The sequence below is a fragment of the Bufo gargarizans genome, chromosome 1 (genome assembly GCF_014858855.1).
Source record: "Bufo gargarizans isolate SCDJY-AF-19 chromosome 1, ASM1485885v1, whole genome shotgun sequence".
NCBI lineage: Eukaryota > Metazoa > Chordata > Amphibia > Anura > Bufonidae > Bufo > Bufo gargarizans.
In genome coordinates this window covers 69,317,916-69,338,608 of record NC_058080.1, presented here as the reverse complement: position 1 = coordinate 69,338,608, position 20,693 = coordinate 69,317,916, and the positions used below count along the sequence as shown (strand labels likewise).

Genomic DNA, 20,693 nt, shown 5'->3' with positions numbered 1-20,693 from the left:
TTTCTCAGTTCATGGGCAGTTATTTTGCGCCTTGGTTTTTCCACACGCTTCTTGCGACCCTGTTGACTATTTTGAATGAAACGCTTGATTGTTCAATGATCACGCTTCAGAAGCTTTGCAATTTTAAGAGTGCTGCATCCCTCTGCAAGATATCTCACTATTTTTGACTTTTCTGAGCCTGTCAAGTCCTTCTTTTGACCCATTTTGCCAAAGGAAAGGAAGTTGCCTAATAATTATGCACACCTGATATAGGGTGTTGATGTCATTAGACCACACCCCTTCTCATTACAGAGATGCACATCACCTAATATGCTTAATTGGTAGTAGGCTTTCGAGCCTATACAGCTTGGAGTAAGACAACATGCATAAAGAGGATGATGTGGTCAAAATACTCATTTGCCTAATAATTCTGCACGTAGTGTACAGAATCGGGGCAATAAATATTAAGTTTTGTTTGGCTGTTAACCCTTGCTTCGTTACTGGAAAAAATTGATTAAAATGGAAAATTTGCCCAAAAATCAAAATTCTGAAATTTTATCTCCATTTGCCATCTAAAGGGTTAACACCGTTTGTAAAAATCAGTTTTGAATACATTGAGGGGTGTAGTTTCTAGAATGGGGTCATTTGTGGGTGGTTTCTATTATGTAAGCCTCACAAAGTGACTTTAGCCCTGAACTGGTCCTTTTTAAAAAGTGTTTTTTTTATTTATTTCTGAAAAATTTCAAGATTTGCTTCTAAACTTCTAAGCCTTGTAACATCCCCAAAATATAAAATGTCATTCCCAAAATGATCCAAACATGAAGTAGACATATGGGGAATGTAAAGTAATAACTATTTTTGGAGGTATTACTATGTATTATAGAAGTAGAGAAATTGAAACTTGGAAATTAGCAAATTTTTCAAAATTTGTGGTAAATTTGGTATTTTTAATATAAATAAAAATGAAATTTTTTTACTCTATTTTACCACTGTCATGAAGTACAATATGTGACGAAAAAACTGTCTCAGAATGGCGTGGATAAATAAAAGCGTTTTAAAGTTAGTCACACATAAGGTGACCCTGGTCAGATTTGCAAAAAATGGCCTGGTCCTTAAGGGGTGCCACACACCAATAATGCAAATACCCCATGATCCACTACCATTGGTCCAGATAAAGACAGATACAAGTAGAGTGGTTCTGTAGGGGCTCCAAAGTGATGCATGGTGATGCCTGGCGCACGCTGAGGTTTTGTGTATTAATAGGTGTACAAAGGCTGTGGTCTTATTTCAGAAGATTAATAGTTTATTCCTACGGGAAGATAAATTGCACATAATGAATAAATGACTTCATTAAGTGCTTTCTTTGGGGATAATGGATGACTGTATGCAGCTTGCAGTTGTGGAAATGTCTGGTGGCTTCATTTCAACCACATATTTTAATATTTTAGGAAAGGTTAATGGAAAAATCTTGAAGCAAAAAGCATTGTTTTCCCATTCTTGAACCAAGACAATAGGCGGCATGTCAGACAATGGGAGCATACGTAATTACATGACAGTCTATGGATTGTTACTGTTTTATGCAGTGCACCTAAAAAACACATAACACCTGACTCTGAATGGATATTCTCCTTAAAGGAACAGTAAGCCTAAAAAATTATAGGGGAGAGGGAAACAAGAAAATCTTGCCCACAGTGTTGCATGCCCCTGAAACAGCACACAGGTATTCATTTCCTCTTGATCCCTTTCAGTTTTGGAAACCCTTTTTGGGGTGAGGCCATGGACATCTTGGCACTAACAGCCAGTTATAGCACTAACATATTATGCAGCACTTACCAAATCAGAGGATAAATGTACAAGCAAAATCACATGTTACAGAGTTAGGCCTCATGCACACGACCATATGGATTTTGTGATCTGTAAACCTTGGGTCCGCCAAAAACATATACTGGCTGTGTGCATGCCGCATTTTCTTAATAGAACTGCCTTTTCTTGTCAAGAATGGGACATGTTCTATAATTTGTGGAATGGATGCGAACATCACAGGGATGACATCATTGTGTTGTCCGCATATTTTACAGACCCATAGATATGAATGGGTGGATGTGTAATTTGTGTTGTCAGTGGTTTTTCACGGACCTATAGTCTTCAGTGGGTTTGTTTGTACAGCACTATGGACCAAAATGATGCCCATGGTCAGTGTGGAAAACCAATGATGTGTTAATAAACCCCCACTGATCAGCTGTTTGAGAAGGTAGTGGAGCTAGCATTAGTGCCACGGCCTTCTTCCAGCTTTTCCTAGGCCGCGTTCATCGGTCACATGGCTTAGGCGCAGCTCAGTCCAATGGAAGTGAATGGGACTGAGCGTGATACCAAGCACAACCGCTATGCAATGTATGGCGCTGTGCTGCTCACAGGAGTGCCGGTGCCTTCTCAAACAGCAGATCGGCCGGGGTGCCGGGTGTTGGACCCCCACCGATCAGATAGTGATGACATACCTAAAGTCTTAGAAAACCCTTTTAAAATCAATGGGTACATGTGCTGTCCGTGATTCACTGACGTGCGGATAAGGCCTAACAAACGAATCCACAATTCAAATAATAGGAGTGAGGTCCCGGGCAATGGTCAGAAATGAACTGTTCACTCCCTGCTTGTTCAGCTGCAATCACATGCAGCAGTCATCTCCTCTGCACAAGGATGAATGATCACTTCTGCAATTGTTCCTCCCCATACAGATTTGTTGCTTGTTGTCAGCACAACTCCGTTTACACAGGTTGGCAGCATAAAGTAATTACAGTGCTGCCCATAATTATTCATACCCCTGGCAAATTTTGACTTAAAGTTACTTTTATTCAACCAGCAAGTAATTTTTGGACGGGAAATGACATAGGTGTCTCCCAAAAGATAATAAGACGATGTACAAGAGGCATTATTGTGGGGGAAAAAACATTTCTCAGCTTTTATTTATTTGAGCAAAAAATACAAGATGTTCTGCACTGTGGAAAATCTCAGAGGAGGTGGTCGGAAGCCAAAAGTGACACCTGTGCTGGCCAGGAGGATAGTTAGAGAGGTGAAAAAGAATCCTAGGATCACCACCAAAGCCAACCTGGGGAATCTGTGCTCTGCTGGTGGCAATGTCTCAAGGCAGACAATCTAACGGACACTGCACAATGCAGACCAAGGAGGACGCCACTTCTCCAGATAAGGCACACAAAAGCTCGCCTGGCATTTGCAAAAGCTCATCTGGACAAGGAAGAAGACTTTAATTGTTTGGTCACAATGATGTTTCCTTCATTTGGTGTAAAAAGGAGAAGGCTTCAACCCAAAGAACACCATCCCCACTGTCAAACATGGTGGTGGGAACCTAATGCTTTGGGGGTGTTTTTCAGCCAATGGACCAGGGAACCTAATCACAGTATACGGCACCATGAAAAAAGAGCAACACATGAGGATTCTCAACGACAATATCAGGCAGTCTGCAGAGAAACTTGGCCTTGGGCACCAGTGGACATCTCAGCATGACAATGACCCAAAACACACAGCAAAAGTGGTGAGGAAATGGTTAGCAGACAACAACATTAACGTTTTGGAGGGGGCCCAGCCAGAGTCCAGACTTGAATCCAATTGAGAATCTTTGGAGGAGCTAAAGAGCAGGCTGATGGCAAGAGGACCCTCCAAGCTGAAAGATTTGGAGCTCATTGCTAAAGATGAATGGGCAAAAATACCTGTGGAAAATGCTGGTCTGCAATTATAGGAAGAGTCTGATTGCTGTAAAAAAATTACTTGCTGGTTGAATAAAAGTAACTTTAAGTCAAAATTTGCCTGGGGTATGAATAATTATGGGCAGCAGTGTATGTGTGCTGCATAAATGAGAAAAAAGAGCGTTTTGATCACGTGTCCTGTGATCGGCGGCACATTCACATGGGGCAGTTATCGAAAACGGGTGCGCACTATGTGACATCTTAAAGGGGTTCTCCGAATTATTAATATTGATGGCCTATCCTCAGATCAATATCTAAATGACTCCTGACAGCCCTGCCGGTCGTCTGTATGAAGAGGCCACGGCATTCTGTGAGCACTTGGGCCTCTTCCTAGGCCATGTGACATCACGTTCATCAGCTGCAATACCATGCACAGCCACTATCTATTGGACGGTGCTGTGCTTGGTAAGCTGTGAGGAGGTCGGGGCTGCCAGGAGTTGGACCCTTGCCGATATCATATCCTATAGGCAATCCATATAAAAAGGCCCAAAGAGCTCATTTGAGCCCCCCATTTTATACAATGTCTCACAGTCTTGTTACCCAAGGTGCAAAAATTATTAAGGCCTCATGCACACGACCGTTGTTGTGTTCCGTTCCGCAAAATCGGGTTCCGTGATCCGTTTTTGTTTCCGTGTGTCTTCCTTTATTTTTGGAGGATCACCAGATGAAGGAAAGTAAAAATAAATCTAAGTTAAGTTTGCCATGCAAAAAACGGACACGGTCGACAATCTTGTGTGCCTCTGCGTTTTTTCATGGACCCATTGACTTGAATGGGTCCGCGAACTGTTTTCCGTGAAAAAAATAGGACAGGTTATATTTTTTTGACGGACTGGAACCACGGATCACGGACGCGGATGACAAACGGTGCAATAGCCGAGTTTTCAACGGTCCCATTGAAAGTCAATGGGTCCGCAGAAAATGACGAAAAACGGAACAACGGACACGGAATGAAACAACGGTCGTGTGCATGAGGCCTAAATGTGGTGAATGGCATGTGCATCAGATTTAGGCCTCATGCATCGACTGTGGGGCCGCCACATGCGGATTGCGGACCCATTCACTTGAATGGGGTCCGCGATCCGCATCCGACAGTCCGCGTGCGGAGGCACAGACAGAAATCCCACGGAAGCACACCGTATGCTCCAGTGGGCTTCCGAGCCGTGCCTCTGTTCCGCATCTCCCAGGCTGTGGACCCATTCAAGTGAACACGGGCGGTGCCTGTGTATTGCGGCCCCTCTGTTTGCGTGCCGCAATACAGCCGCGGCCGGGCAACAGCCGTGTGCATGAGCCCTTATGGTGCGCTTTGATTAGTAAATCTACTCGATTGAATCCTGTACAGAAGCAGCTGAAGCTGAGGAGCTTATAGTTTCTCACATGTTCTCTGACTTCTTAGATAAGCCATTCACACACCTTTGGAATCATTTTGGCAAGTCGGCTATTCCTGGAAGGCCGATTTTTCTTCTCCACGTCCTAGTAAATATTTGCCTCCAGTGACCAGCACATGGAGTCGTGCTGAAGCTACAAGCTCCATGTCCCCTTCATTGGTTATGCGGGCACAGCGGCTTATCCATACAGACATTTGTGCCCGATACTGCGGTGATACAGCTGCCCATGTAGAGGAGTGGCTATGCTGATTGGATGAAGATAGTCCATCAGTGTTAAAATCGTGGCCAACCCCTAAATACAACCAGCTGATGGGGCAGGTAGTTCTTTATGCGAGATATGGGTACTGATCTGCGTTCTGACTGCTCAGGTTCTCTAGGAGCCAAAACCAAAAGTCATCTAGGAGAAAATACTTTTTCATCGCATTTGAATGAAAATATTGCTTCCATCTTTGGATGGAGGACTTTTATGCCTGTACATCTGTCAACAGTGGGAACGTGTGACCTCTGCAGCCAATCACAGGCCGCAGTGGTAACCTGTTCCCCTTGCATCATGACAGCTGGTCATGTGATGCAAGGAGAGCAGGTGACCACTGCAGCCTGTGATTGGCTGCAGCGGTCACGTGTCTTCCTGTCGACGGATGTTGATCTTGGTGCAGCAGGGAGTGGGATAGCTGTCCCAGGAGCATTGACACCGAACCCAGAGGCAGGGACCAGGTAAGCATGATTTCCACCTTGAGTCGGCCACTCTGGGAGGTCTGTCTGACTCTTGGATAACTTCTTTAATGTGTTGTCAGTTGGCTAACGGTGAGGTCACCTCCTTAAGGACCACCACAAGAAGGGAAGACCTGTGCCACTAAGTGCTGTGTCAATTAATTCAAGTAAGTGGGATTTGCAGTACCTGCTTCATTCTAGCAATCGGTGGAGGTCCCAGAGGTCAGCCCGAATTATGAGCAAGTGATGACATAGCCCTTTTACTGGTGTAATGCGCCTTTAAATCATATTGTGCTAGTATATTACTAAAATGCAAAAAAGGACCTATAACACAATACAATAATGTGAAACTAATAAAGCTTTACTGTGTGTACTGTGACATGTTGTTGGGTAAATGAAGATCTATCTTTTAATGGTCGGTGATTGTCTGTTCTCTTTCAGCTGTGATGTGAAGCTGTGTCTGTACTCTCTGTGTTTGCAAAGCTTACCTCTACTGAACACTGAACTCCGAGAAGAGCAATACGTGGTGAGTGCCGCCGAACAATGAGTCCCCAGCTGTCCATACACCTTAGATGTCTATAGACACAGCACGCCAATTTTAACACGATCAGCTGTCTATCTTATGTTTAGGGGATGGGAGTAGTAGTACATACGGCAGTAAAGGCACAGTTCGAAAGTGTATCTGTAGTGTAATCCTATCCCAATAGCAGCATATAGGCAGCAACAATGATAGTAGTTGTAGTACTCCTTTGCTCTCTCTCTCTCTCTCTCTCTATTAAAGGACACTTTGCAGTTTCTATACCGAACAGCAGCAGGTTTTTGTTAACTCCTTCTGCAGTTTCCAAACTGAGGAGTGCAGGTCTTTGATATGGGTCGCCAGTCCGCCTCGAGGTGTCAGAGGCAATAATCCTTTCCACAGCAATAAAGTCTCTTATGCCGTAAAGTAGCAAATACCTTACTGACTTGTGAGCGTGGCCTGGATAAGGTTCTGGACCTTCTAAGATGTCAGCTCTCTTTCTCTCAAGGGTACTCTGGTAGTAGAGTTGCTTCTTTGGCAGACGAAGTCTTAGATAAAGAGGTTCTCTGAACTTGGGTCTGGATAGCAGGAGCTTTCACACACATGTCTTTTCCTTTATTCTGCTCAGGCTAGACTAAAACAGACCTAGTCCATCACCCTGGCAACCTAACCAGCCTGCCGCTTTTTTAACCACAGAATGGCTATACATTGCTATTAAATACATATAAACCACAATAAATCACAATATTTCACTCAGTAACATAGTATTAACTATTAACCCTTTGCAGTACTCCTTCAGGGGTACTGTAAATCTGTATAGTAATGTGCACATACTCAGTTCCATCCTTCAACTGTCACCAACCCTACCTACTGTTAGAAGCTGTGAAAGTTACAAGGAGAGAAATACAGCAGAAAGCACATGCCCCTGATAAAGAACACAACCACTGAGCTGTGATGGGGAGAGAGCTGCAGCAGCAGGAAGGGCACACCCCCTGAGAAAGGACACACCTCCTGAGCTGCCAGCCTGAAAATAAACTAGCAGAGCAGTCAATGGGCTGGATCTCTGGATCCATATGAGGTATAGGGCTGGTTCTGGCTTTGTTAGAAAGGTACTGTCATGTACTATATTATGTATGGTATTCATTTTTTACATCAGTCTTGGCATAACCCCTTTATGAGTGTCAAAATACAGCATGTGCACCTTCAACTCAACAGTGGAGTGAATAAAGCTGAGAAATGCTGAGATGCCTCCTTTAAAAAAAATGTTTATAAAGGGCATCATGTTAGACTGCATTATGTTGCATGTCACTAAACGGACCACAACAGAGCATGCACGGTGATCAGCTGTTGGGCTGCAGATCCCAGGTTAGAGAAGGGGTTGTCCTGATGGGACCTCTCTTTACCATGTCTGTTTGTACATGTACAGTGATTTACAGTCTGCTCACCTTTGCATATCAATGGTGGTATATATGCCGTTCAGGCAAAACCTTCAGTTAGTGATGACCACTCAGCATGTTCTGGAAAAGTATAATAAATGTATGGTGTAGTCAGAAGATCTACCTTTAATGCTCGATTACTGTGTGTCCCACCTCTTGGTCCCTTGTCTATTGGGTAATGGGGATACAGGAAACCCAGTATACCAGTTCAAAGCAGTGACATGTTCTACAACTCCCCTTTTAAAGCTTTACTGTGTAGACTGGGATATTATTAGCAGAGTCACCTCATCTTTGGAGGGTGGAGGTTTTAATGACAGAGGACAATGCTATTGTACTGCTACATGCTTAGACACATCCTTTTCTTCTAATCTGTTTTTATTTTCTGATTGGGGCGGCCATCTTGCCTGAGCTGTTCCTAACAGCATTAAGAAGATTGCTTTATGGCAGCCCCATGGTCCATAGACACAATGGTCAGTGGGGGACCTCATTGACTTCTATGGGAGAGTTTTCTATGCGTGCTCTGTGACTTGTGCAGCGGTCATTGTATAAGGAAAGAATAGATGCACTCTGACAATCCCCTATTGTGAATGGTGGATCCTGTCTTATCTGTCATTCTAATCCTGACTGTAATTCTATCACCTCTGTGTATAGATAAGCAGATAACTACAGTAAATTGATCTGTACAGACTAAGAGTGGCGCCTGTTATTAGGCTTAGTGGCCAGTGTGAAAACTGCAGGAGTTATGGTTTTTGTTCAAGTATAGATAGTGACATAGAAAATTAAAATAACATAAATTCTTTAAAAATATGTTGATATTAAAACGTGATTTAAACAATAGATCATTTTCTGATAACACATTTCCTTTAAGCCTGGACAATGATTTAATCTCAGCACAAGTGTACGTTATAAACTTATAATGGATCTGTACGGGACATGTGATTGTGACTGTGTCTTTCATTTGATGTAGGCATTGGGAATACAATATTTTCTGCAGACTATAGTTCACAGTGTATGTCTCCATTAGATGGGAATAAATTGCTGTGCGGACACCTCTGAGCCCTGTATTCACTTAAACATTGATTTTTCCCCCCCCCCCCTCTTTATAATCTTGTGCTCTAGATGTTTGTCCAGATTCTCCGTATGAACCTGAGCGACTTACTGCTGCAGAAAAAGATTGATCGAGAACTGTACGCACACATTATTTCATCACAGGAGGCGGTAAGGGGGTCACATTGGTGTTATTTTTTGTTTACAGTATGTGGAATGTGTTTATTTAAGGATACTAGGGGTTATAGTACTATACTTAACCTTTTGGCTTCCTATAATTGTTTGCATTTTTTACTAAGTTCTGTATTACCTTTAAAGGGGTTATCCAGTAGATAATACTTACTCGGTCCCTGGCCACCTGCGTCATCCACAATGCTAAGGAGGCTAGTCACCGTCGCGGCCTGCTATTGACTGCTTCCCCTGTCGCTGGATGTTTTGATCAGCGCGGCAGGGAGATGCAGCGGTGGTCGTGCAGCGATCCGGAGGGACGCAGGTGCCGGGGACCGGGTAAGTATTGTCTATAAGAGGGGCCTGGACATTGTATTTCTACTATTTGATATCCTCTTTAATGGGGCATTCCCACCCGGGCGTCTATGCCATATCGACAGGATATGCTTTAACACAAATGCAATGGCACTCTGCAACCAGCACTCTGCTCTGCCTTTATGCTGGATGTTGAATGAGGCATTAGTGTACATTTTGGCCAAAGCGTAATAAGCCACTCACCACGTCAAGGTCGCCTTCATGAGTGGTCCCTAACACTAGTTCCTACCTGTTATGGGCCATGACAGCCACACAAAGTTCAGGGAGTGTAGGTACAGCATGCACGCCAAGCCCACTCTGCTTTTAACCCCGTCTGGTGCCATTACAGCTTTCATCGGATCCAGGGATGCAAGTACCAACATGCATGCTGAGCCCACTATATACTTCTCCTGGAGCCTAATGGCTACTGGTAGGTGCTATATAAGCAGACTCAGTTTTATACTGACTTTAAAACCAGCCTCCAGGGCAGACTAACTGGTCAGGTGTGCATGACTGCTTGGAGATCGCCACGCCTTTCTTTGTAATATATATTGGAGGCGTGGCGATCTCCATGCAGTCATGCACACCTGACCAGTTAGTCTGCCCTGGAGGCTGGTTTTAAAGTCAGTATAAAACCGAGTCTGCTTATATAGCACCTACCAGTAGCCCTTTGGCTCCAGGAGAAGTAAATAGTGGGCTCAGCATGCATGTTGGTACTTGCATCCCTGGATCCGATGAAAGCTGTAATGGCACCGGACGGGGTTAAAAGCAGAGTGTGCCTGGCGTGCATGCTGTACCTGCGCTCCCTGGAATTTGTGTGGCTGTCGTGGCCCATAACAGGTCGTGGCCCATAACATCCAGCATAAAGACAGGGCAGAGTGCTGGTTGCAGAGTGCGATTGCATTTGTGTTTTTGCGTTTGTATCTGTATTTCGCCATAGCAATCTGCACCTGCATAGGGTTGTGCGGACTGAATCCCCCATATTTTTTCTTTGTAGGATATGCTTTAAGTGTCCAATAGGTGCGAGTCCTAGCTCAAGAACAGTGCCCCGCTGGAACTGGAGAGAAAGCCGCCTATGCGTAGCTTTCTTCATTCACTGCAATGGAACTTCAGAAAATCACTAAGTGCTGGCTCTGCTATTTTCAGAAGTCCCATAGTAATGAATGGAGGAGTGGCCATACATAGCAGTGATGGTATGCTCCTCATTCATGCCTTGGGCCACCTATACATATCACCTATCATATATGTATGGAATATCCTATCAATATGCCATAAATGCCCAGATGAGAATAACCCTTTAATATGTAATCTGGGGGGGGGGGGGGTGGGCTGTCAGTTATAAAATGAGTGGTGGTAAAATGTCTCATCAGATCCCGTGAGTATAAAGACATGGGATTGAGGTAGGGTCAGATGATGATGCTGGAGATGAACTTCGATCCCTATGTGATAAACCGCTACCAGAGGTGTCTGCTAGTACATTATGTGTATGGGGGGAGTCAAGAGAGCACAGTCAGTATGAGTGTTCAACAGCTAATGTATATGCCCATCCTAAAGGGGTTGTCTGCTTTTTTTTTTTTTATATTGATGACCTATCCCTCACATAGGTCATCAATATCAGATCGGATCCTACTCCCGGCACCCCCACCATTAGCTGTATGAAGAGAAAGCGTACGAGCGATGCCTTCTCGCTCGCTGTTGCAACCGCAGCGGTAAGCAGGTGTAATCACAACCAAGCCGTCCCATTCACTTCCATAGGACAGCTCTGTAGTATTCACTTGTATAGGAACGAGCCGTCCCATTCACTTCTATAGGACAGCTCTGTAGTATTCACTTGTATAGGAACGAGCCGCCCCATTGAAGTGAATGGGATGGCTTGTAATTACACCTGCTCACCACTGCGATGATTTAGAAAGGTTCTAGTTACACCGTTCTCTATTAAATGAAATGAAGTTGTGTGAAAGTACAGTGAAATCTATATTAGTTTAATAATATGTTCCTATAGGCCAGAAACAGGGGGAGATTAACTACAAAAGTGGTTCAAAGGCAAACTGGCTTAGTTGCCCATGGCAACCAATCAGATTAATCCTTTCATTTTCCAAAGAAGCTCTGAAAAATGAAAGGTGGAATCTGATAGGTTGCTAGGGGAAACTAAGCCAGGTTTTCCTTTACACCACTTGTATAGTTGCTCTCCCCCATAAATACAGTATGTCACAGCGATAACCATAGGCCTTTGGTATTTACAATGCAGGAGCTGGAGGAGCTGGAACAGAAGTACCAGTCCAGGTTGATGTCAAACAAGTCATACCATGGGAAGGGTTTAGAGTCTCAAACCATGGAAGACATCGAGAGAAGGGAGAGAGAATATTCTGACCACCTCATCCGAAATGTATGTGCAGAATGAAAAAACGTAATATTACTTTCCTGCGTCTTATGATCTGTTTAAGAACTCTTCATCAGGATAACCTGATTTTCTATTTTTTTTCTGGACAAAATCATGGACAGCCAACATTTTTTACAGACACAGTGGAAATCCATAATGAACCATACAGATTATAAGTAATACACGTCTATAGCTCAAGCAAAGGAGGTACTGATCTCCTTAACCCCTTCCAGACCAGCACCATAGATGTACAGCCCTGTCTGGATCTTTTAAGAGGGCGCCTGCTTGCAGCCACAGTGGGCGCCATAGCCGCCGGGAGCCTACAGCAGACACCCGGGGCTGAAATATGTAATCGTCAATAAGGCTAATCGCAGATATTTAAGCCCTCAGATGCCGTGGTCAAACGTGACATGGCATCTGACAACTAATGAAACTCAAAGGCTCCTCCTAAGGGCCATCGGGGAAGCCGTTCATTTCCTGCGGCAACCCTGGTCCCAGTGTATGATCGGAGGCTGCCACAGCTATGTTCCTGTGGAGGGCTCTTTAGCAACATAGTGAAATTCTCATAGACTTCAATACTAATGTATTGGAGTCTATAACAAAAGGGGAACTTTTAAAAAGAGTAAAAAAAATATATATTTATACAGTCGGGTCCAAAAATATTGGGACATCAACACAATTCTAAAATTTTTGGCTCTATACACCACCACAAAGGATTTGAAATGAAATTAACAAGATGTGCTTTAACTTCAGACTGTCAGCTTTAATTTGAGGGTATTTACATCCAAATCAGGTGAACGGTGTAGGAATTACAACAGTTTGTATAAGTGCCTCCCACTTGTTACAGGACCAAAAGTAATGGGACAATTGGCTTCTCAGCTGCTCCATGGCCAGGTGTGTGTTGTTCCCTCATTATCCCAATTACAATGAGCAGATAAAAGGTCCAGAGTTCATTTCAAGTGTGCTATTTGCATTTGGAATCTGTTGCTGTCAACTCTCAAGATGAGATCCAAAGAGCTGTCACTATCAGTGAAGCAAGCCATCATTAGGCTGAAAAAACAAAACAAACCAATCAGAGAGATAGCAAAAACATTAGGCCTGGCCATAACAACTGTTTGAAACATTCTTAAAAAGAAGGAACGCACCGGTGAGCTCAGCAACACCAAAAGACCCGGAAGACCACGGAAAACAACTGTGGTGGATGACCGAAGAATTATTTCCCTGGGGAAGAAAACGCCCTTCAGAACAGTTGGCCAGATCAAGAACACTCTCCAGGAGGTAGGTGTATGTGTGTCAAAGTCAACAATCAAGAGAAGACTTCACCAGAGTGAATATAGAGGGTTCACCACAAGATGTAAACCACTGGTGAGCCTCAAAAACAGGAAGGACAGATTAGAGTTTGCGAAATAACATCAAAAAAAGCCTTCACAGTTCTGGAAAAACATCCTATGGACAGATGAGACCAAGATCAACTTGTACCAGAGTGATGGGAAGAGAAGAGTATGGAGAAGAAACTGCTCATGATCCTAAGCATACCACCTCATCAGTGAAACATGGTGGTGGTAGTGTCATGGCGTGGGCATGTATGGCTGCCAATGGAACGGGTTCTCTTGTATTTATTGATGATGTGACTGCTGACAAAAGCAGCAGGATGAATTCTGAAGTGTTTCGGGCAATATTATCTGCTCATATTCAGCCAAATGCTTCAGAACTCATTGGATGGCGCTTCCCAGTGCAGATGGACAATGACCCAAAGCATACTGCAAAAGCAACCAGAGAGTTTTTTAAGGGAAATAAGTGGAATGTTATGCAATGGCCAAGTCACTCACCTGACCTGAATCCGATTGAGCATGCATTTCACTTGCTGAAGACAAAACTGAAGGGAAAATGCCCCAAGAACAAGCAGGAACTGAAGACAGTTACAGTAGAGGCCTGGCAGAGCATCACCAGGGATGAAACCCAGAGTCTGGTGATGTCTATGCGTTCCAGAATTCAGGCTGTAATTGACTGCAAAGGATTTGCAACCAAATCTTAAAAAGGGAAAGTTTGATTTATGATTATTATTCTGTCCCATTACTTTTGGTTCCTTAACAAGTGGGAGGCACATATGCAAACTGTTGTAATTCCTACACCGTTCACCTGATTTGGATGTAAATACCCTCACATTAAAGCTGACAGTCTGCAGTTAAAGCACATCGTGTTTGTTTCATTTCAAATCCATTGTGGTGGTGTATAGAGCCAAAAATGTTAGAATTGTGTCGATGTCCCAATATTTATGGACCTGACTGTGTGTGTTTATGTGTGTGTGTGTGTGTGTATGTATATGTATGTGTATATATATATATATATATATACTGTGTGTGTGTATATATATATATATATATATATATATATATATAATTATTATTTCTTTATTTATAAAATATATTGGTCGCTTCACATCTCCCCAAAAAATATATACCATGTATTATTAGATAAATATAAATATAAATAAATGTACAGCTAGCAAACACACAACTCCATAGATGTAAAAATAAAAAACTTATGTGGGCAAGAATATGGCGATGCAAAAAAAAAAAATATTTTTAAAGTTTTTATTTTTTTAAGTATTAAACACAAGAATAACTATATAAATGTAGTATCTCTGTAATTGTTCTGACTTAGAGGATGAAGGTAACAGGTCAGTTTTACAACATAGACAGCGCAGTAAAATCAAAACCTATAAAACTGTGGCAGAAATGCGCCTAAATGCACCTGATTTGGAATTTTTTTACAGCTTAACGCTAAATCACATGCAACAGTAAAAGATGCCATTAGAAAGTATAACTTGTCCCTCAAATAACAAGCCCTCATACAGCTATGTGAACATAAAAATTAAGTTATGGTACCCTATAGCTCAGGTACGAATATGAAGACTTTAGCAGTAGATACTGGGAAGCGTAAATAATCAAAATAATTTGTTCAAGCTCCTTATGAATGCATTCAATTATTTTTATGGAACCTTGAAAAAAGTGCCCAATCCAAAAATTTACAGATGTTTGGCTACCTTGCCCTTCATGTCTTGACCCGCTGTCCTATGCGCTTCATTGTTCCCTTACAGTTAGAAGGATTCTGGAAGCAGATTGAGAACGTCCATCAATTACTTCATGACAAAGCAAAATGTTCTTATGAGGAAGCCGAAAGGATAATGATGAACTTGATTTTGAAAATGATCGCTGTTGAAGGCATCCTGAGTGATTCCCAGGAGGAGCTGGCCATGGTAGTTTGCATGACTAACTTTATGAAGTTGTATGTATGTTCAGTTTGTGTTTGGGATCTTTATGTTGAAGTTGTATAGAACACCTAGATCGGTGGTTCAGCTATAGGGGTTGTAGTTGTCTCCTTGCAAATCATTGGGATGGGGCACCATGAACTTGCTTCTAAGGAAGGAAACACAGAATAGCTCAGGCAATTTGGACCGTGGGTAGAGATTACAATTTGAGCAGAAACAGTATTTCCACAAGCTGAAAACGATAGCGCTATGAAAATACTAGAAGATTTTGTCGTTGAACACCATGTAAGTGAGGGTAAAAGGACATGAGATAAAGGTCTACTTTATCTTCCAGGGATCTTCCAGTGTAAATACTGGACTAATCTCTCCTTCCAAAGAAAGAAAACCAGCTCATGGCTGAAATGCCTACAGTCAGTCTCCGATCCCATCAAAATGATGTGCACCTTAGCAAAACCCAATGTCTCCAGCATGACCTGCCGACAATCTAATGTAAATGGATTGTCTCTTTAAAGATCCAATTCTCCCCCAGCAGATAATATTAAGGGAGATATGAATCAGGTGTTTTGAATTTCAATATATTTCCATATGATCTGCACTGCTCCTCTTTAATTTTCACCCTGCACACCAAAAAGTTCTCCTCCTTGTTGACAGAATCAGTTAGTGATGCTTGTCCCACAGTAACTTCACTCAACTACCTTCCTGGTAGGCAAGATGTTTCTTAAAAGAAGATATTCCAAAATAGTGAAGTACTGCAAGGCAATTGATACACCCAACACTTAGGTTCTACTCCTACGACACTTGTGTCCACTCGCATATCAACCAGCCGATCTGAAATCTGTGGTACTTAACACCGCCGGTTTCCTCCCTGTTCACACCATTCAGATATGCTACAAACACCAACACCGTTGTGTCAGCGAGGATACGGAACAATAGAGATCCTCTAATAGCGAAGCACCGTCTATAAAATTCTTAAAACCACTTTATTGTACTTATATATGTACTTTTAAAAACAGCGTATCACTCACAATATCACCCGACCCGGGTTTCACATCCTCAGGGATATCGGTAACTGGTTCTGTCAACACGGAAGAGAACTTTTTGGTGTGCAGGGTGGAAATTAAAGAGGAGCAGCGCAGATCATATGGAAATATTTTTCAAACTAGGGAAAGGACTGATCCTTTGAAGATCCAGCGGCACCCAGGAGTGGAAAACGGATAAGGACAAAAACACTATTTTCAAGTTTGGCATACAAGGTTCGGGTTATCTAAGAATTCCGTTATGGATTCCGCTACCACGGACCATAACTTATGGTCCGTGGTAGCAAAATCCATAATGGAACTCTTAGATAACCCGAACCTTGTACGCCAAACTTGAAAACAGAAGTTCGCTCATCACTAGTGTGAGTCCCAGAGGACCAGATGGGACAACGCTTTTAACAAGCCACTGAAAAGGTCAAGATAAGGTTTGCTACAACTTGTATTTAACTTTGTAAGAGTCTTACGTTAACCTTTGCTACATCTGTAAACATTTTCAGATACAGCATGGATCACCATGGGGCAAGAGAATGGGAAGATAAACTGAGTCAATCTAAAGTTCGCTCAACACTAGTGTTCATGGGTGCACGGCTCTTGCAGTGACCGGGTGTGAGGTGGTTCTAACACTACAGACGTGAGACCCAAACCTAACAATATGCCATCAATGTCCCAACTGAGAGTTACCCTTTAAGTGTCAATTTAAAGTTTATTGCAGCAGTGTATTTAACACAAGTGCAGCAGCCATCTGCAGTTCTCAAAGGACCCGGTACATGGCCTCATGGTGCTCATCTCAATGATTTGTGCCTCCAGTTTATTGGAGAATAAAGGCATTTTCAGTGAAAGGAAACAGCATCTGTATTGTGCTGACACCTCCTGCAGGTCATTGAAGGGACAGGAGACTTTCAGAAACAGCGCCACTCTTTTCTATAGGATGTATCTGGTATTGCAGTTTAGTTCCCTTGCCTTGCATGGAGATGATCTACAATACCAAGCATATCCCATGGATAAAGCACCGTCTTTTAAATGTCCTATTTTCTTGAAAGGAAATCCAAGAAAAAATGATCCGCTGGGAACACATGGCGAAGATAGTTGAGTCCCTAAAGTATCAGATACAGGAGGAAAGTGAATGCCGACTTAATGCAGTTTCCAAAACTCTTGAGCAGCTGACAATAAAGAAGAAACTGACGGTGAAGCAGAAGGAGCAGCACCTTACACAGCTCTTCAAGGATTTTTGGGAGGAGGCATCCCGATATAACAAAGGTGAGTGGTTTGAACAGATAGATTGAGAAGATAATGGGGAATTGTCCCAGCAGCCGTGTTACTAGTATTAGGCTGTCCATGTTATATATTTTGTTAATGTTACAACGAGTTTTTGTTCTGGTTTAATCATTGGGCTCAATGGACGGAATTTTACAAAAATTGTACAGCTCATAGTATCAAAAATTAAAGCTTCTCACTCCTCAGACTAGTTTGTCCTTATTAGATATTAGTCTCTGTCTTCATCCAGCCACAGTGCAGTGCTCAGAAAGTGACCCAAGCCACACAGAAGTACCCTTCTAGTATTCCCAGTCAGTGCCCATGTGGCCCTCACAGAACCAGTCAGTGCTCATGTGGCCCCCTCAGTTCCAGTCAGTCCCCAGTTGTCTCCACAGCTTTGATCAGACTCCACATGTTCCTTACATCACTGCTTACATGACCTTTACAACATCAGCCATTGACCCTCGGAGGCCAAATCAGTGCCCCAAGTGGCCTTCACGATCCAAGGCATTGCCCCACATGGCCCTCACTGTCCAAGAAAGTGCACTACATCGCCCTCTCAGTAAAAGGCAGTGCCTCACATCACCCTTATGGTCCAAAAAAATACCCCAGATGGCCCTCACATGCAAGGCTGAGCTCCGCATTGCCCTCACAATCCAAGGTAGTGGCCATCACGGTCCAAGGCAGTGCTTCACATGGTCCTTACAGTTCATGGCAGTGGCCCAGATGGCCCTCACTGTGCAAGGCAGTGCCCCATGTGGCCCTTACGGTCCAAGGTAATGCTCGCGTTGCCCTCACAGTCCAAGGCAGTGCCTGACATGGCCCTCATGGTCCAAGGCAGTGGCCCTCATAGGCAGTGCCCCACGTGGCCCTCACAGTTTCAAGCATTGCCCTGATGCTAATGCATGTCATTTATTTTACGATGTAATAATGCTGTTTACAAAATACTTTTTCTTTTAGTGTTTTTTATGTTTTATATGATATCACTTCTATAAGCAGGATTTCATATACAACCTGCTTGACCTGCACATTTCTATATTCTCCATGTATCGTCATCTGTGGATAAAACTGGCATGTTCTGTAAAAAAGGCTGGATGCCAGACTAAACGCTCGAGGGGTACTCCGTGTGGTGACTTTAATTTAACCAAGGTCAATGTCTTTTTATATACTGTGTGCAGTTAGAGAAAAAAGTGTACTATTAATCCTTCGTGTTGTAGATGACAACGTGATGATTTATAACCACAATATAAATGCACAGTCACTTTTTTATCTCAAGCGAGCATTCAAACATTATGGTTAAATTATATGAAGTATTACATGGGACTATAAATAATTGCCCATCATAAGATGTTACTATCTGCTCCTATAGCCAATCACTAGCCCTGGATCTGTATTACCATTTTTCTAATTTCATTTTTTGTATTACTATTATTTTGGTATAGTTTTATTGCAATGTTGAGTTATCAATCAATTTTACATAAATCTTCCATCATGAGTTATTTTAGTAGATTGGTCACACTAATACAGTAGATATGACTGGTGCAAAATCTGGCTGAGGTTCCTTCTGGAACTTTAGGGTCCATTATCATATCAGGATCTGAGCTCACCAGAGGATCCTCCAGTACTGTAGAGGAAAGTCTAGCCCTAGTTGGGGTAAAGTCATTCTTACAGTTTAAAATATTGCATTGATTTTGGCTTTATCACAGCTGAAATATCCCTTTCCAACATTTTACAATTAAAGTCAACATAAAATCTTTAGAACTTTGCCAATAATTTCCTTTACTTGTCTTACGGATTTTATCTATAGGCCATTTTCTTCTCCATTCACATCCAAAGGGCTAGTAAAAATTCTGCCAGTTCCTTCTCAGAATCTGCATGTAGTGTATCTGCAGATGGTCACATTACACAAAGGTGCGATCTGATATGGACTACTTCTTTCTGTGTTACTTTTTTAAATAATATAGAGTGTCATGATTAAAACAAGAGGAATGAGGGCCCTGCTCACAAGAGCTTACAATCTATGAGGCGATAGTGGTGAGACTAAGGGTAACAAGTGCTTGATTTGTGCAATGGTCCGCCATCTTAAAACACAATGGGGGAGTAGATCTAAGGCTGCATGACGGTCACCAGCTGGTATCTGTAGTGCTTCTGAGTGTATGGGGTGTGGTGGATATCTGGCAATGGATCAAGTTCAGAAGAATTTATTCTGAAGGGGGGGGGTGGAGGAGAGTAAGATTAGGGAATGTGATAGGCCAATGTGTTTTTAGGGAGCGCCTAAAACTGTGGATGTTATGGATTAACCTAATATCTTGGGGTAGGGCATTCCAAAGAATTGGTGCAGCTTGGGAGAAGTCCTGGAGCGAGAGGTTCGGATTATGGTGGATGTCAGTCATAAGTCATTGGATGGAGAGCATGGGTAGGGTGGTAGACAGAGACGAGGGAAGAGATGTAGGGGGTGCAGCACTGTGGAGAGCTTTATGCGTGAGAATGAGAGGTTTAAATTGAATCCTGCACTGTATGGTCAACCAGTGCAATGACTGGCACAGAGTAAAGACATCGGAGTAGCGGTTAGACAGATAGGTCAGCCTGGCTGCTGCAGTCAGGATAGATTGGAGAGGGGAGAGTCTGGTGAGGGGGAGGCCAATTAGTAATGAGTTACAATAATCAAGGCAGCAATGGATCAGGTCAAAATTAAGAGTTTTTGTTGTTTCCACTATAAGAAAGGGGCGAATTCTGGAGATTTTTTTGAGGTAGAGGCAGCATGAGTGGGCCAAAGATTTGAATATAGGGGGATAAAGGAAATATCAGTGTCAAACATAACCTGGAGATAGCGGGCGTGCTGCCTAGGCTTGATAGTTGTGCCACACGTTGAGATTGAGATATCTGGTTTAGGTAGGTTAGTAGATGGAGGAAACACCAGAAGTTCAGTTTTTGAAAGATTCAGTTTCAGATGGAGAAAGGACATGATGTTAGAGACATCGACAGACAGTCACTGGTGGACTGTAGTACAGTCAGGGTGATGTCAGGGGATGAAGTATATAGTTGGGTGTCATCAGCATGGAGATGGTACTGGAAACCAAATCTGCTGATAGTCCGTCCAATAGGGGCTGTGTATAGAGGAAAGGTCCTAGAACTGAACCCTGAGGAACTCCAACAGCAAGAGGGAGAGGAAGGGAAGTAGACCCAGAGAATGATACATTGAAAGAGCGGCCAGAGAGATAGGAAGAAAACTAGCGGCGGTTAATATAATTTACTGCAGTACCCTATCACTTGTGTAGTTTAAAAATATAAAAAATCCGGGAGTACTTCTTTAAGGGAGATTATACATTTTTTTAAGCGGATTCATTTTTATTAATGGGGTTATACCATGAGAAATACTCTACATTTTGCAGACCA

General features: G+C 42.8%; 1 protein-coding gene across 1 annotated transcript in view; it reads left to right on the top strand.

The window, feature by feature from the left end:
* The window catches only part of EVC (EvC ciliary complex subunit 1), a 118,918-nt gene that overhangs the window by 49,609 nt on the left and 48,616 nt on the right, over positions 1–20,693 (top strand). Inside the window, exons 5-9 of the mRNA XM_044282550.1 lie at positions 6,275–6,359; positions 8,906–9,004; positions 11,604–11,741; positions 14,836–14,994; positions 17,084–17,300. Coding sequence (XP_044138485.1) covers positions 6,275–6,359; positions 8,906–9,004; positions 11,604–11,741; positions 14,836–14,994; positions 17,084–17,300 — 698 coding nt within the window. The remainder of the gene's footprint in view (positions 1–6,274; positions 6,360–8,905; positions 9,005–11,603; positions 11,742–14,835; positions 14,995–17,083; positions 17,301–20,693) is intronic.